This window comes from Sphaerulina musiva (assembly GCF_000320565.1).
Source record: "Sphaerulina musiva SO2202 unplaced genomic scaffold SEPMUscaffold_2, whole genome shotgun sequence".
NCBI classification, from domain to species: domain Eukaryota; kingdom Fungi; phylum Ascomycota; class Dothideomycetes; order Mycosphaerellales; family Mycosphaerellaceae; genus Sphaerulina; species Sphaerulina musiva.
The window spans coordinates 1,260,728-1,275,806 of record NW_016017384.1 but is presented as its reverse complement, the minus strand read 5'-3'; the positions used below and the strand labels follow the sequence as shown (position 1 = coordinate 1,275,806).

General features: G+C 50.3%; 5 protein-coding genes across 5 annotated transcripts; 2 read left to right on the top strand and 3 right to left on the bottom strand.

Annotated features, from left to right (window-relative positions):
• Window positions 1-120: 120 nt before the first annotated feature.
• SEPMUDRAFT_147215 (carbon-nitrogen hydrolase) lies at window positions 121-1,563 on the bottom strand. Its single transcript, XM_016904153.1, has 4 exons — window positions 1,412-1,563; window positions 1,215-1,352; window positions 900-1,148; window positions 121-837 (listed from the first exon to the last, which is right to left on the bottom strand). Exons 1-4 carry the CDS (start codon window positions 1,445-1,447, stop codon window positions 292-294), a joined length of 969 nt encoding a protein of 322 aa, XP_016763419.1. The 5' UTR covers window positions 1,448-1,563; the 3' UTR covers window positions 121-291.
• Window positions 1,564-1,911: 348 nt separating this feature from the next.
• On the top strand, window positions 1,912-3,645 carry SEPMUDRAFT_147214 (phenylacetaldoxime dehydratase). The gene is made up of 2 exons (XM_016904152.1): window positions 1,912-2,708; window positions 2,839-3,645. Exons 1-2 carry the CDS (start codon window positions 2,177-2,179, stop codon window positions 3,504-3,506), a joined length of 1,200 nt encoding a protein of 399 aa, XP_016763418.1. The 5' UTR covers window positions 1,912-2,176; the 3' UTR covers window positions 3,507-3,645.
• A 164-nt stretch (window positions 3,646-3,809) lies between these two features.
• SEPMUDRAFT_147213 (uncharacterized protein) lies at window positions 3,810-6,090 on the bottom strand. Its single transcript, XM_016904151.1, has one exon. The coding sequence runs from the start codon at window positions 5,910-5,912 to the stop codon at window positions 3,837-3,839; it is 2,076 nt and encodes a 691-aa protein (XP_016763417.1). The 5' UTR covers window positions 5,913-6,090; the 3' UTR covers window positions 3,810-3,836.
• A 1,239-nt stretch (window positions 6,091-7,329) lies between these two features.
• Window positions 7,330-9,081, bottom strand: SEPMUDRAFT_79828 (Cloroperoxidase; the record flags this gene model as incomplete). The annotated part of the gene is made up of 4 exons (XM_016910229.1): window positions 8,800-9,081; window positions 8,583-8,690; window positions 8,231-8,482; window positions 7,330-8,108 (listed from the first exon to the last, which is right to left on the bottom strand). Coding segments are annotated over exons 2-4 (1,089 nt in total), but the record flags the coding sequence as incomplete, so codon positions are not given.
• Window positions 9,082-11,204: 2,123 nt separating this feature from the next.
• SEPMUDRAFT_79824 (uncharacterized protein) lies at window positions 11,205-14,991 on the top strand. Its single transcript, XM_016910228.1, has 13 exons — window positions 11,205-11,475; window positions 11,555-12,126; window positions 12,187-12,322; window positions 12,376-12,618; window positions 12,675-12,690; window positions 12,743-12,794; window positions 12,850-13,046; window positions 13,101-13,163; window positions 13,218-13,434; window positions 13,493-13,555; window positions 13,627-13,708; window positions 13,775-13,821; window positions 13,880-14,991. Exons 2-13 carry the CDS (start codon window positions 11,935-11,937, stop codon window positions 13,961-13,963), a joined length of 1,392 nt encoding a protein of 463 aa, XP_016763415.1. The 5' UTR covers window positions 11,205-11,475; window positions 11,555-11,934; the 3' UTR covers window positions 13,964-14,991.
• The last annotated feature ends 88 nt before the right edge of the window (window positions 14,992-15,079 follow it).

The following is a 15,079-nucleotide window of genomic DNA, read 5'->3' as shown; positions in this document are numbered from 1 at the left end:
GATGATCGTCGCTGGGATAAGCGTTTGGGAAGCAACCTCTTCTGTCTGCAACAAATATCAGTTGCAACTTCAACATCGACAGAGTCGGGAATAGCAGTGTTCACGCGCACAAGAACTGAAGGCACTCCTGAGTACATGGTATTATTGAAAGAGAACCCCGATCGCATCACGGCGTCTCATACGGTTCGTAGCGAGAAAAGAGAGAGAACGGTAAATACATGTGACGGACCCGCTACCTATGCACACAGCTGGTAGCCTGATCGCAGCTATGATATTCCACCCCTACACGCCTCATGCGTCGCGTATCACGAGTTTGGTCTTCTCGTCAACACCAAGCCACATCAAATCCGGCCTGGAGTAATGACCAGAAGCATCGGCAAAGGTCTTCGTCTTGGTGATCAGATTGAGATCCAGATCGGCAATGATGAGCTTCTCGTTGGGGTTGTCCATCTTGCTCAAGATACGACCGTCTGGACCGATCACACAAGAGCTTCCCTGGATTGAGTGTCCCATAATCGGAGCTCCAGCTGTCTGCATAGCTTGAATGCCTGCTTCGGTCAAGACGGTGGTGCAGTGAATCACGAATGCTTGTGATTCTATAGCATACGCTTGCGATGCATTCCGGCAGCCCTCGATCGACATGCTGTAGAAGCCTGGGCTGCCCTCAATGAAGCCGTCAAGAGGTGGCCAGGCTCCGACATGGATTTGCTCATTCTGGGCGAATGTGTAGTACTTGAGTAGCGGCTGAATGTGCTCCCAGCACGAGAGTCCTCCTACTCGCCCGACTTCCGGAATGTCAACAACTTTCGACAAGCAGGAGCTTCCTCCCGTTGCGTCCTGTGAATGATCGAAGGTTAGCGGAGATACTGGACATGGCTTTGCCGCGGCCGGAGACTTACACCGAAGACTGTCCTTTCCATATGGGTGGGTTTCATCTTTCGTCTGGTCATCTTCAACTCGCCAGATTCGTCGATTAAGGCTTGTGCAATATATAGGGAATCTCCATCTCGCTCCGAGAAGCCCAAGGCTACGTTAATCTGACTCTCGGCGGCGGCATCACGAATGCGCTGCATCTCTGGACTTTGGACCTTCAGACAATTCTGGACATACTTCACGCCCAGGTCAAAGTCCACCGGTCGGCTCCAGATCTTTAGGGCGAAGAGTCAGCAGTGAGCAATAGCCTATCGTCCTCTTGATGGGGTCACATTTCTTACCCACGCTGGGTAGCCGGGCACCCAACATTCTGGGAATGTCACCAGCTTTGCACCTTCTGCCGCTGCCTCCTTGATGATCTCGACTGTCTTATCGATTGTGGCTTGAAGGTCTAGCCAGACTGGCTCGTGTTGCGTGACCTTGTTCATTCATCAGCGGAAAGCACCCTCTCTCTCTGATGACGAGATCATGGTCATACCGCAACGCGGACAGTGGCCGGTGTTGTGGAGCCCATTGGTAGAAATGCTGTATGGGTGATTGGAAATTTCAAAAATTGGTTGAGCGTCTGGAAGCCGTTGCGGAACTTTGAAGTCCACTGCGTGATCGTGTCCAGCAGTGTCTTCAGCGCACATGCGACTATATGTGGATGGAGGCCATTGTCTCAACCCCTGTACAACGAGATGATGTTCCAGCATGCCCCAACTTTGGTGCGGTCGGAATTCCGTCTGTGGTGGGGCAAAGGATGATAAGAGCCCCGGACCGAGACCTCACTTGTGCCTCGAAAAGGCATATTTCCCTCGTTATTCCCAGGTCTTCGGCCTCGCCACGCGCCAGTGCACATGGAACGCTAATCATCTAGGGTTCAAGCCGTGGTATACCGTTGTCATTGGGTAGATAAGAGCGTGGACTGCCGAGTCGACTGTCGATAAAATGACCGTAACCACCGCCGCCGCTTCCAATGGCATATCTTTGCCACCACTGCACCGCTGCTCGACCGCCAGACTGACTTTACCGGCGCTGCCGAGTCGACTGCCTCGCACTGTTTAGGGCTCGGAACATCTTCCGCTATCCTGAACGAATGGGAGCCGCGGCAATGCTAATAAGAATGGACAGACGATCAAAGGCGAGCCCTAGCGCTGCGGTATCCCTTCATCCGTGCAGCCAGAGGCAAAGTGAAGTAAACAAAGCGAAGTGAAGCAATTTGAAGTGAAGTAAAGCAAAGCAGAGAAAAAAAAAAATAACAATGGCAGAGACACGGGTGCTGGAGAATGCCATTCCCATTCATCTCCAAACCACGCGTACAATTCCCGCCAAGACGCCCGCGAATTACATGCCACCTTTTCCAGCGTATACCGCACGATTTCCCAAAGAAGCGAAAGATCTGGTCATGGCCATTATCGGCGTTCAGCACGAGACTCCCATCGACCCTCAAGGAACGGATTATCAGAAACTGGTCGATTTTGTGGCAAACTCGCCCGAGAGCTCCAGACCGAAGTACTGGGAAGCAGCTGCAGTCACCGATAATCGCGGGTTCCAAAACGAAGTCGTAATTCCCTACTGGCAAAACAAGGCCGACTACGATCGTTGGAGATTAGACAGTGGGTTTGCAAAGTGGTGGGCAGATTTGCAAGTCACTCCCGATCGTGGTTGGTTTCTGGAAGTCTTCTTGCCGTCGATGGATCGCTTCGAGACGGTCTTTTCGGATAACGCTGTCCCCGAGGGAGCTGCGAATATGCGCGTGGGTGTCTCGGGAGAGATGCAGCAGCATGTCTACTGTAAGTCAGATGGGTGGCTTCTGTCCTGTCGTTGATTCCTCTTTCTCACTCACTCGAGCACATTGGGAGAGAAATCCCCTCACCAAGGAGAAAGAAAATAATTTGTGTGCTGACTGCTCCTTCCATCCAGGGGGATCCATGAGAGACCGCATGGCCGCCGCTCAAACCGACCCTCTGATCGGAGAAAAGGCCTTCCCCAACAACAACAACTCTTCCTCCTCTCCCGAACTCGCGGACAAGAAGCAGAAAATCGTCGACACCCGAAGCCAACGCATCCACATCCCCGGTCGTCCCAACCTCGCCATGATCCGCAGCGGCCAAGACTGGTCCAACACCACCCCTCACGAAAGAAGCCTCTACCTCGACACCATGCATCCCGTACTCACCAAAGGCATGACATTTCTCCGCGACCACGGATCCGAAGTCGGTTGTATCAGTAATCGATTCATGACTTGTACTCTTAAAAATCCATCATCATCAATAACAACCCCTCATAACAACACCACCACCACTACAACTACAACTACATGTACGACAACAACAACAACAACAACAACAACAACAGACCGAACATTCGGCCTCGCCTACTTTGACGATCTCACATCTCTCGAAGGCTGGAGTAAACAACATCGTACACACTTGGACATTTTTGCGAGATTTTTGTCTTATGCGGCCGAGTTGCAGAATCAGGTGTCGTTGAGATTGTTTCATGAGGTCATGGTGTTGAAGCCTGAACAGCAGTTTTTTGAATATGTGGGTTGTCATGATGGGACGGGGATGTTGAGGTCGTTTTTGTAGGGTAGACGGGTAGAAGGGTCATTGTATGTGTATACCTGGTACCTATGTAGGTAGAGGTAGGTAGGTAGGTTGGGATAAGGAAGGGAAGGGAAGAAATATGAGGGAGGTACTCACTACCTATTGATTCATTTATTCGTCGTGTATTTCATTCATCTGTTAGTTCTTCTTCGTCTACCTTTCTATCTTTTAACGACAAAGTCACCCTTTAGTGAATGATAGTAAGACCAGCCAGCCAGCCAGCCAGCCAGCCACCTAGGCACAGTAATTTTTATACATAAGGTATGCAGCATACCCATATGAATCCTCCCCTCCCTCCTCTTCCTCGTCCTACTACTTCCAACAACCACAAGTCGTCCTCATCCCCGCCATCTCAGCCCGCAATTTCTCCACCATCTCCACCAACCCCCGATTCGAAATCCACGTTTCATGATATCTCTCATCCAACCATTTCTTCTCCACAGCGCACTTTTCATGGTCTTGACACGTAGAAGAATTTTTCTGCGCAGCGAGTTCGTTGGGGGTTGTTGGAGGAGGAGATTTTGGAGGGGCGGTTTGTGTTGTTGATGATGATGATAGTAGTAGTGGTGCTGAAGGAGGGGGAGGAGTAGTACTAGTCGTACTCGTCGAACGTAGGGTATGCATCTCATCCTCTACAGCCAAAGGTAATTCTCGCTCCGCCTCCGCAGCAGCAACTCGTTGGAATTTAATCGCTGCCAAATACCATTTCATCGCAATATTTATAGACCGGAGCTGTCGCATCGCTACATCTTGAGCAGCTTGTGCAGTCTCGGCTTGAATTTGAGCAAGTTCACTCGTCTCCAGAAGCGTTCGTAAACGTTCTATTTCCCGAAATTGCGTCTCGCACTCGGATTGAGTCGTAGACTGGGAGGTGAGGGCTGCAGCTCGTTGGGATTTGATGGCGGATATGTGCCATTTCATGGCAATATTTCTGGATCGGAGATGCCGTATCGCGAGGTCGCGGTCGGCCAAGGTATGGATTTGTTGCTCAATGTGCAAGTCTTTGCGGAGGGCGAGATCACTATAGGCGGCAATTTGCTTCGAGGCTGCAGATACTTGCAGCGTGAGATTTTTGTTTACGCGTTGCAGCGATGTGATTTCCGTCTCTTTGGTGTGCAGCAGCTGCAGTCGATCGGCGTTCTTGTCGCTCGTCGTGTGTTGTTTATGCTTCCACTTGGCTGGGCCTCGAGGTGCCGCGCTCAGCTGAGGATCCTGCTCCTGTTGGGATGCTTCCACCTGTATATCTGACCCCTTTCCAGCAGGCTCGGCATTGGTTCGCGTGTGATCTGTCCTGCACGACAAAATCTCTCGAAACTCTTCTTGGAGTTTCTTGACGCGCTCATCCGCGCTCTCCTTTACTTTCCGCAAGCGTAGCTCGTAATCTTCCTTGAGAGACATTTGTGCCGCTTCTCTATCCTCTGTATTGCATTCTTTGGCGATATTGGCCCTCATGCTCTTGGTGGTCCTAATGAGTTCATCGATTCGTCTCATCAACATCGTTTCACGCGTCGAAGAGGCTTGTCGCTCGGTTTCCCGCTCAACATCTATAGCAGCTCGGGCTTGAGCCTGTTCATCTATCCTAGCCTGCGCCGTGGCATTCTTGAGTTCCAGCTCGGATACGAGCGTCTGGAGTTTTTCGTTTTGGAGCGTCAAGTTCGTCTCTGCCGCTCGCGACGTCGACTCCAGCTGCTTGAGCTGATCCTGGCTTTTCTGCAGCTTCGCTTCCAGAGCTCGCTGAGTTTCGAGCTGTCTCGATTCTGTGACTTCATTTTCCGCATTTTCCGCGAGTAGCTTGTTGTAACGAATCATGTAAGCTCTCCATTCATTCAGCAGACGTATATGAGTCTTCTTTCTTGTTTGTACGAGGGCTGTCGTCTCCTCTCTTTCCTTGAGCAGATCGACACGGTAGGCATCCATCTCCGCTTCCGATTCTCTCATCTTCGCCTGCAATTCTTCATTTCTCTGCCTCAGCTCTTCCACGGCATACTGGAAGTCACGAATCTGTTGGTCGCGTCTTCGCTCCATTTTGGCCATTCTGTCGGCTGCTTGCATGCCGCGCAGCACTTCGTTGATTGACCGGCCAAAATCATATTGTTCCGAGCCCTCATCTTCCCACTTCCGTTTTTTGCCCGTTCGTGCTTCCTCGCTGTCGCTCGCATCCAAAGCAGGAAGAGATACAGGCAAAGGGTGGGATGCCGGCTGCATGAGCGCGCGTGGTGCAGTCGGTATTCTACAGGAACTTTGCATCCTCCTCTTTTTCGCATTCGACTTGGCAGGGTTCTTTGGAATCTCTTGAAGCGCAGGTCGGGCACTGGAAGTCGAAGCAGTGGCACTACTAGGTCGATTGTTGGAGCCCTTTCTGCTAGTGATTGAGTCCTGACCCGTCATTGTGCTGAGCAGTTTCAGTAGGCGTGCAAGCACTCATGTGCTTCCTGTCGACACTCGTAACCAGACATGTAGTAGACTCGCAGTCGCCATCAATTTTTTTTTTCCTTCTCTCTCACATGAGATGGACCGCCCGAACTTAAATTGGTCGAGTATGCGGACCCGAAGCGTAGCTCCTTTCCTAGCCAGGGCCAGGAAAACAATTAGCAGGGATAAGGTAGGTGGTAGAAAATGAAGAACAAGGAAAGTTTTGAACAAGTCTGTTTTCGTCTTATTATCTCATATCCCTAAAAGTGATATCTCGTATGAGCAGTGAGGATTGAGGAATGAGGACCAGAAGTTTGGGAGTCAGGGGAGGCTCCATTTATACTTATGCACATACGCGGACTGGCGGTGTCGCGATTATTGATTAATTTTATGGTTGAGATGCAACAAACAGAGCCGACCGAGGTTGAAGTAGCTGTCATGACTCGTACCGTAGAAATGGAGCGGAGTAAGTTCAGTTGTGTAACTGGCCACGACTCAGGACATTTCGAATGGTCGTTAATACCCGCTGCACGTAGAAAATCTTAAAAACAAAAGCAGCAGGAGGAGTTGGCCGAGTTGCTACTGTAGGCAGTAGCCTGTAGGTATTGCGCTAATGCTAGGACAATCCCTTTTTCAATGGTGCGTATTAGGTATACAGCATAACCTTGGCACTCACCTATAATCCATAGCAGGTTTGGTATAACAAGACACAGCGAAGAGTCAGAAGTAGCATACAGATACTGCTATTCTGCACAGTCCCGTATACCTTAGTGATAATCCACATAACTGCAATAGACTGCGTAGAAACAATCCACACCGACACGGCGACACCGCATTCGGTATGTGCTTTTATGCCACATTCCGAGCACCACGCTCAAACAACGAAGAATTGGTGTCAGCCTACCTACCTCATCATTCCGAGCACTTTTGCCTCTCTCTACACCTCATATGTTTTTAAAAAAAACATCGTATTTTTCTGGAGCAGGACTTGATCTCTTGATTCATAACAATTTATCCCAAAAAAGTACGAGAAAAGTGGAAGAAGTTGTATATTTGCTTTCATCATATCTCAAGAAGATGCCGATATAAGGTATCCATTCGGCTTTTTGCCTACTCGCGAGACGCCCGCCCGCCCACCTGCCTGCCTGCTTGCGTACGCTTAGAGAATCACTCACTGATACAGCTCAAGATCAAGAAACTCTAATTTGAAGTGAAAGAGCAGAATGAGAGAAAAGGTCTTGCTTGGAGTTGCTCGCGAGCAGTTCTCTTCTCTTCCCTTCCCTCCTCTCCCTCCAAAGCACCCGCGCTGTGAAGATGAAAAGAGAATGGATGAATCCTCATTCCAAAAAAAAAAGAAAAATTAAAATTGCTCTTAAAACGCCGACCCAACCTGTGCTCCCGGATATTTACTCTTCATATCAGACACATACTCGGGAGCATCAGCAGCAGCACCACCCGCCAACGCATCAGCCTGCGGACAACCCAAATCGCCAATAATGCCAAACAACGAAGAATAAACTTCATTCGTAAACGACGGCGAACCCGCTTTGAGCAATTCCAAAATAAAGCAAAAGAAATTATTCCCCTCCAACAATTTCGACGCATTCCCAATCCCCGACGCCAAATCGTCGCCGTCGACAGGTGTAAAAGTGTTGACTTGGCCGAGATTTCCTCCGATGCTGGCGAGCGCGGGACACCAGCCGAACCACTGCAGTAATTCTTGGAGATGACCTGCTATGTCAAAGGGTTCGGGTCTGCGATACCAATTATCGGGGATCCGTTCGTGGCCGAAGCGATAGGTAAAGGGCTCCGGGTCGCTGGTGACGCCGTAGAGACTGTAGACGATTTCATGCGTCAATTGGCCGTCGAGAGTGCCATCGGAATGGTTTCCCCATAACAGCAATGCCATTTGGGCGAAATTGCGGAAATATCCTGTTCCGGCGCCGTAGTAGAAGTTGGGGCTCGAGGCGACGGTTTGGTGCCATCGGAGGCAGGAGGCTGAGACGATGGCTTCGTGCGTGAAGAGTTCGCCTTCGGGGACCGAGTTGTAGAATTGGCGGAAGAGGTCGATGTTCATGGTCCAGGCGTCTCCCGTGTCGTAGATGTCGTTGCGAGTCATGGAGGAGTCGACTTCGATGAGGTTGTGGGTATGTTCGAGGCCTTGAGGTTGGCCTGTATTTTCGCTATTGGATCAGCGACTTTTTTTTTCTTCTTTCCTTCTTTTCATTTTCCGAAAAGCATAAGAGAGATGGAGAGAGAGAGAATAGAAAAAGGAAAAGAAAAAAACAACTCACCCAAAAGTCCCAACAAACCACCCAGAGGAGCTTCGACTCTAGGATCAGGTCCACCGATAGACAACGTCCACGTCACAGGATCACCACCAGAAAGCGTAGCAGCAATAACCGTCAACAAAGCCATATCAAAGCCCAAATTAAAAGTATTCACAGCGCCTCGAAGGAGTTCCCACGTCGACACGACGCCCGTGTGCGAGATGATGTGATGGTTTGCCATGGCGTTGACGGCGGGACAAGGTCCTCTTTGGTCATCTGGTGGAGTGGGAGTATCAGTACCCTATCTTCACACTGTACACTCTACGCGATGAGGGTGTGTTGTTTGTTGGTTGGTTGGTTTGGTCTTGTTACGTACTTGGTCCAGGCGGTTCCCAAGGGTATTTTTCAAACGTGTCGAGAGGAAACGTCCCCATGGGGCCTACTAAACTTCCTAATCCCAAGTCGTTGAGGCCATTGGTGGTACCTAAGAGACAAGAGAGAGTTTCCATCAGCAATGCCTTGCCAAATGCGCAGATACGTCGCATCTCTGTCTCGCAACAGAGAGAGAGACAGCATATAGCAATTTCACCCACCAAGTTCCGAAACCGTCGACCCCAAAAGTCCCGTGAGCGCACCCAATTGTCGCGCATACAGTTCGCGTGCCGCTGCTGCTGCTGCTTCTTCTTCTCCTGCTCCTCCTCCTCCCGCCGCCTCCCTCTTGTCAATCGGTACAGCATCATGATGCAGATGATGCGCATGCGACGCTCCCCGTCTCTCCTTCACCAGACCGGCCAAGTCGGGAAAAGCAAGTCCAGGTTGGCAAAAGAAGGTTGATGTGACGAGAAGACTCAAAACGGTCGAAAGAATGCGACTGGAAAAACGAGTGGACGGTAGTAACAACATGTTGTTTTTTTTGGTTTGGTTTCGGTTTTTGTTGTCCTACCCCATTTAGTGATGATGCAACAACAACATCAATAACAATAACAATAGCAATAACAAAAGAGTGTATGAAGTGAGTGAGATACAGTAGATCAAAGGAGAAAAAAACCAAATCATTCATTCATTGAATCAATTCAAGCATTCAAGCATTCAATTCAAATTCAATTACCCATCCCAACCCATCCCATCCATGATCATCACATCGCCTCGAGAACCCGAGGTAAGCAAGCCAACCAAAAAGCCTAATAAAGCAACTACGGTACATATGTACAAACTTACCAAACTAGCTAGGCATCCCCCTGCGATGAAGAGAGAGCGTGCGGAAAAGTATAAAAAAAAAATAAGAAAGTTGAATTGAAACGATGATGATGCATGCATGCCATGCCCTGCGTGGCCATGCCATGGCCCTTCCCAAGACCAAGACGCCCCTTGCTAGGGAAGGGAAAATAATGCGAGAAAGTCGGCAATGCACACACATACACTTTTTTTTTTCTCTTTCCACCCCCCTTTTGCATAACTGCCTGCTACTGCACGATGTAGTACTAGAGATAGTGGAAACAGTAGACAGTAGACAGTGAAAGTGAGTTCCCCTGGAGAGGGGGGGGGGGGGGGCTAGGGGGGCAGTAACTCGGACCAAACGGAATTCGTACCTTGAGAGAGAGAAAGAGAGGAGAGACCATGGATATGGGTGGGGGGGGGGGAGAAGAAAGGACAAGGACCCAGGGTTGTCCCTAACTCCCCTTGTCCGTCCATCTGTCTGTCTGTGTGTGCGCGTGCGCGTGCGTGTGTGTGCGTATGCGTATACAATGTAGGAGGTATGTGTATGTGGGTTTCTTTACAATTTCAACCTTTGCGAGTGGTTCACTTCGTTTTTCGGGGAAACTCCTTCCGCCGCACAAAAAAGAAAAACCAGGCCGGTCCATGTCTGTTGTTTTTTTTTGGAGGGGGGGGGGAGGTGATTTGCTCTGTGGGTTGGGTTTCTAGGGAGATCCTTGTGAGTGAGATGCTTGATCCTTGGGGGTGTTTTCTGTGTGTGTGTGTGTGTGTGTGTGTGTGTATGTGTGTGTGTGAATGGGGGTCGGAATTGAATTTTCGGGTGCACAGTTCGCAGGGCGGGGAATTGGGGGGGAAAGGGAAAGATGGAAAGGGGATTTTTATTCACTACTAGGGACTGTAGTACTGTGTCTGTCTGTACAAGTGTACATTGCTTGGCGAGATCTTTGCACTGCCAGGTCCGCGATGAGAGCCGAAATAAAAAAAGTCTCCTTCTCGGATCTCCTCTTTCTCTCCTTACCTACCTCCGAATAGGTAATCACCCTTTTCCCGGAAGAGGGTTTGGAGAGCTATGCATTACGATCGGACATGTACCTGTTTGTTTATCTGTTGGTTCGTTCGTTCGTTCGTTAGTTTGTTTATTGTTGTTGTTATCGGCCGGCGAAGATATGGGATTGCGAATCGAACAATCACGTCGTTCATCACTCACTTAATTCCCTCTTAGTCTTATCGCTGGAATAAAAAAAAATGAGGCAACGAACTCCATCTCGGCTGTTCCTGACGGAGCCCGCCAAGTTGAGCGATTGAGCGCCCTATTTTAGCTTTTCTTTGATTATGCACTTGGCGGCACACATTGGAATCCTTGCTGGGATCGCCTATTCTTCTTCTTTCTTCAACTTCCTGTCACATGCAAGCGACTGTCCTAATACTAGATATCCCAGACGACAGTGGCCAAGTCTTCTTGGTGTGTGTGTGTGTGTGTGTGGATATGATAAAGACTGCGGCGGCGATCATTACGAACGAGCGTATCGCGGATCGAAGAAGCTGTTTTTCCGAAGTGTTTGCCGGCTTGGAGAAAGAGGGAAAGAAAGAAAGCAAGAAACGACGGGCAAGAGAAAAGACTTTGACAGCAGCGAGAGTGTAGGTTTGATACGGAGAGTCAATGTCGGTATTAATAATCATAAGGTAATCATTAAATAGGGGGACCATGATTGCCTTGCGAAGTTGTTGTAAAGGCACCCTACCACCATGCCTGGCATGCCATGTTTGTTGTGATATTCTTGTTGGGCTCTCTCTCTCCACTTTCTCGAGTCTCTAGTAATCACTACGAACTATACGTACACTTATACGTACTATTTCCAGTAGGCCGGTAGCTGCGGCCCAAGGATGTGGCCCCCGCAGCCGCTTGCTTTCTTGTTCTGCTAGGCTGCCAATGAACCCTCAGGCTCCCAAGCACCAAAGAATAAGTTTCACTTTTTTGCCGACATCGCCTTTTTGAATCGCAAGGATCCCTCTACTAGCAGATTGCATAGGATGTTGGGGTGGAATTGTGCTCACTGTCGATCTCTTAGTGTGTGTGTGTGCGTGTAAGAGAGAGGGAGAGTGTGAGAGAGAGAGAAGTATAAGGTTTCGTACCAGTATAACTGAGCATCGACGGCTTTATCACAGTGTCCACTGTCCAGCATGGGGAGCTTTCCAGGGGGCTAGACAACATGTTCGTCCCACTTGTGCCGGGTTTCTCAACATGCTCATCATTGTTGAAAGCCAAGAGAGCTACAGCCTCTCCTCTATCTCATCAATGGCAACCATATGTTGCTGCTGCTCCTGAGACACAAAAACAGCCATCCTTCTCCTACCCCCGCCCATCGTATTACATCCTCCACGACGCCATCTGTGACGCCTCTTCCTGTTGACTGCCTGGTCCATTCTGTCCACCTCGCACCCAACGCCTCCTCTAAGACCGATACCACGTTGATTGACCTTACGACGTCTGTGGAACCGCGCAGACGTGCACGATGCGGCCCTTTTGGACTTTGATCGGCTTGCTGGGTGGAGTCATGCTATCGGCAGCGACTCCATCAGAGCTCACAATCCGATATGCAGAGGCTCTTGCTGCTGGTGATGGATCTGCCTCGCAGGAATTGGTCGATCCACAGGCAAAGAAGGCGGCTGCTCTCAAGTTATTGGCAACCATGCCAAAGTGCGGGGTGCGTATGGACGACGTATCAGGCATTGCGTGTCGACAGCATCTCTAACTACTACTCAAGTTGGTCTGCATTGAAGAAGCAGTCGCGGCTTCGCCCTGCTCATTCGATGACACGCCTTGCATCTGCAGCAATACCACCATATCTGGTGAAGTGGCCATGTGCATGGCGGGCAGCTGCACAGTCAAGCAGACCCTCTGTCAGTCCTACCTTGCCGGAATCTGATAACGGGTATACTGACATAGTCTCCAGCCACGAAGAACATCTCAGACACCATCTGCGAACAACCGATCCGCGATAAGTCTGACCTGGCCTATGGCTCTGGCGTAGGAGGTGTCATCTTTGCTATTGTGGCGTGGGGTGTCCGGATGATTTCCAAGATACACATACAGATCGGAGGCGATCCAGTGATCTCGCATGAGCTGTGGTGGGACGACGCTGCGGTAACCATCTCCCTGCTCTTCGTGATCGGGTTTAGCATCATCTCAGTGCCATGTGCGTATCAAGTTCCATGGTCTTTTCAACAGCATCATGCTAACAAAATCTTCCAGTGACACGGCTTGGATAGTAAGTTGAATCCCGTCATTGCATGCCGCTATCATGCTGACCACCGGGGCAGCGGAAGAGATGTCTGGACAGTTCCCTTTCGGAACCTCAGCCCTATGGTAAAGGTAGGTGGGCTCTCGCGAGCATTGCGTGGTGCTAGCTGATCTTGTTGCCTCTTAGTTGATGTGGGCGGACGAAATCATCTACGTGTTCGGACTCGGACTGGTGAAGATTTCACTCCTGTTAACCTACTTGCGCTTCTTCTCCTCTGATAAATTCCGGCAAATCACCTATATCGTAATTGGGATGAACGTGATGTACGTCATCTGCTACTTCATTGTGGTGATGTGCCAATGTCGGCCAATGTCGTACACCTGGTAAGCAGATGAGTTGCACAACGGGATCGCTGAGAGATTGCTGACATTTGATAGGACTCAGTGGGATGGAGAGCACGAGGGAACGTGCCTGCCCATCAATCCCATAGTCTGGTCTGCGTATGTTCACTCCACATGATTCGTCCTGGCGGTGGCAATTGACACGTGCAACAGTGCCATCATCAACATCTTTCTCGACTTCCTGGTACTTGGGCTACCAATAGCCCAGCTATGGAAGATGAATCTCAATACCCGGAAGAAGCTCCTGGTGATGCTCATGTTCGGAATGGGTTTCTTTGTCACCATCACTAGTATCCTGCGTCTGCGTGCCATTGTTGGCTATGGAAAGAACGGCAACTTCACTTATGTTAGAGTCGAACCAGGACTCTGGGTAAGTCTTTCACCACTGGATAGAGCCAAACTTCGAAATGGATCTAACAGACGTCTAGTCCAAGCTGGAACTCCAGCTTTCGATCGTGTGCGCTTGCATGCCCGCGATTCGCCAGGTGATCGTGAGTCGCCCTATCCTATTGAGAACCGACGAACAGACGAAATTGCAGAAGGATAGCTAACACCCCAGCAGCGTCGCTTCTCGCCGAGATTGATAGGAAGCACGCAAGGCTCGGCCTCTGCCACTGGCGTCAGCACGACCCAATTATCTGGTCGTACGTCTTTTTGGATGAGGTCTCTGCAGCCGAGCGATTTGAGTAGGACACTAAGCAGCGAGACAGGCACCATCGCCATTTCTCAGGATGTCGGAAAGAGCACTGATACGGAGGTACGCGGCAAAAGCTCTCGGGTCACAACTGAGGAACTGGGCTGATGGTCCAATTTAGCACTTTGTACCACTTAAAGAGTTGCGTCCATCAGAGTCGAAGTCGCACCATTCTGCTACGGTCTCGGAAACTGCGAAAATGTGATGCACATGCCTTGCTGTGTCCTTGGGGGCCAGAGGGCAGGTTGACGCGGTGAGATTGCATACCCCAGGTACTAACTTGCGAGATCGCGCTGATGATGGTTCCGTCCAGATCTGCAGCTCAGAGACGGCATGAGGGACGAGGCACAGGGTAGCCATAATCGTTTGCAAAGAGTAGGCTCAGCGGAGAGAGCCCGCCGGCGGCAGAGGCATGCATAACTTCCCAGGGCTGGATCCCGAACGTACTCCTGAGAGTTCGATGTTGGTCTACGGTTCACAGGGCTTCTGTTTCATGTCCTGACATCCATGTCTGCCAACCCGATGCTCCCCTGAACCTTAACATTACAGGCATTCTCAACTCAGACATAGACCCGAAGCGGCCGACCATCGTGCGAACTGGAGATATCTCATTGAATGAGTGCCGGTTCATGGTTCTCCTTATAGGGAGATCCTAAAGGAGGATGGTATGAGTGGCGTACTCGGGGTGTTTGATTGCTGGGTGCCATAATTGAACACCGCTAGCTTCCAGATTCCAGATCTATCAAGCTGCACTTCAGATGTCGTCTCATGGCGAATGTGGAGATAGTCTTGTCGCTCTTGTGGACCGCCATATATATATACTTATATATGAGATATATCAGAACTCAGTTGCGTCACCCGGCGCCGCCCCGTTCCAATGGTCCAGAGTGTCCGTGCATCTCAGTTGCGTGCGTTCGATCTTCGTGGTCTTGAAAGCGAGTAGTTTGGAGCTGACGGGGAACTGGGTGCGAGTCGTGGCGGGGCAACATGGCCAACGATTGTAGACGCTGGACAGAAGCTCTTCCATGCTCCCGCTTGCTTGCTTTCGACTCCAAGCAGCCGATTCGGACTCATGCCTCGAAAGGTGTCTTTCGCAGCGCATTGTCCCCATTGCCCAGGCCACCAGACATGTCCCGATCTGTCTCGTGCTTTGATGAGCCAGTGATGGTGCGATTGGACGTATCGTTCCAGAGGCCTGTCTGCTCCAGCACATGTAGATCCATCACATTCCCTTTCTGGCTCGCGATATCATTCTTGGCGTGTCCATGTAGGTAGTGAAGGAGATGTCGTGACGAGTCTGAGACAGCATACAGTAGTTAGG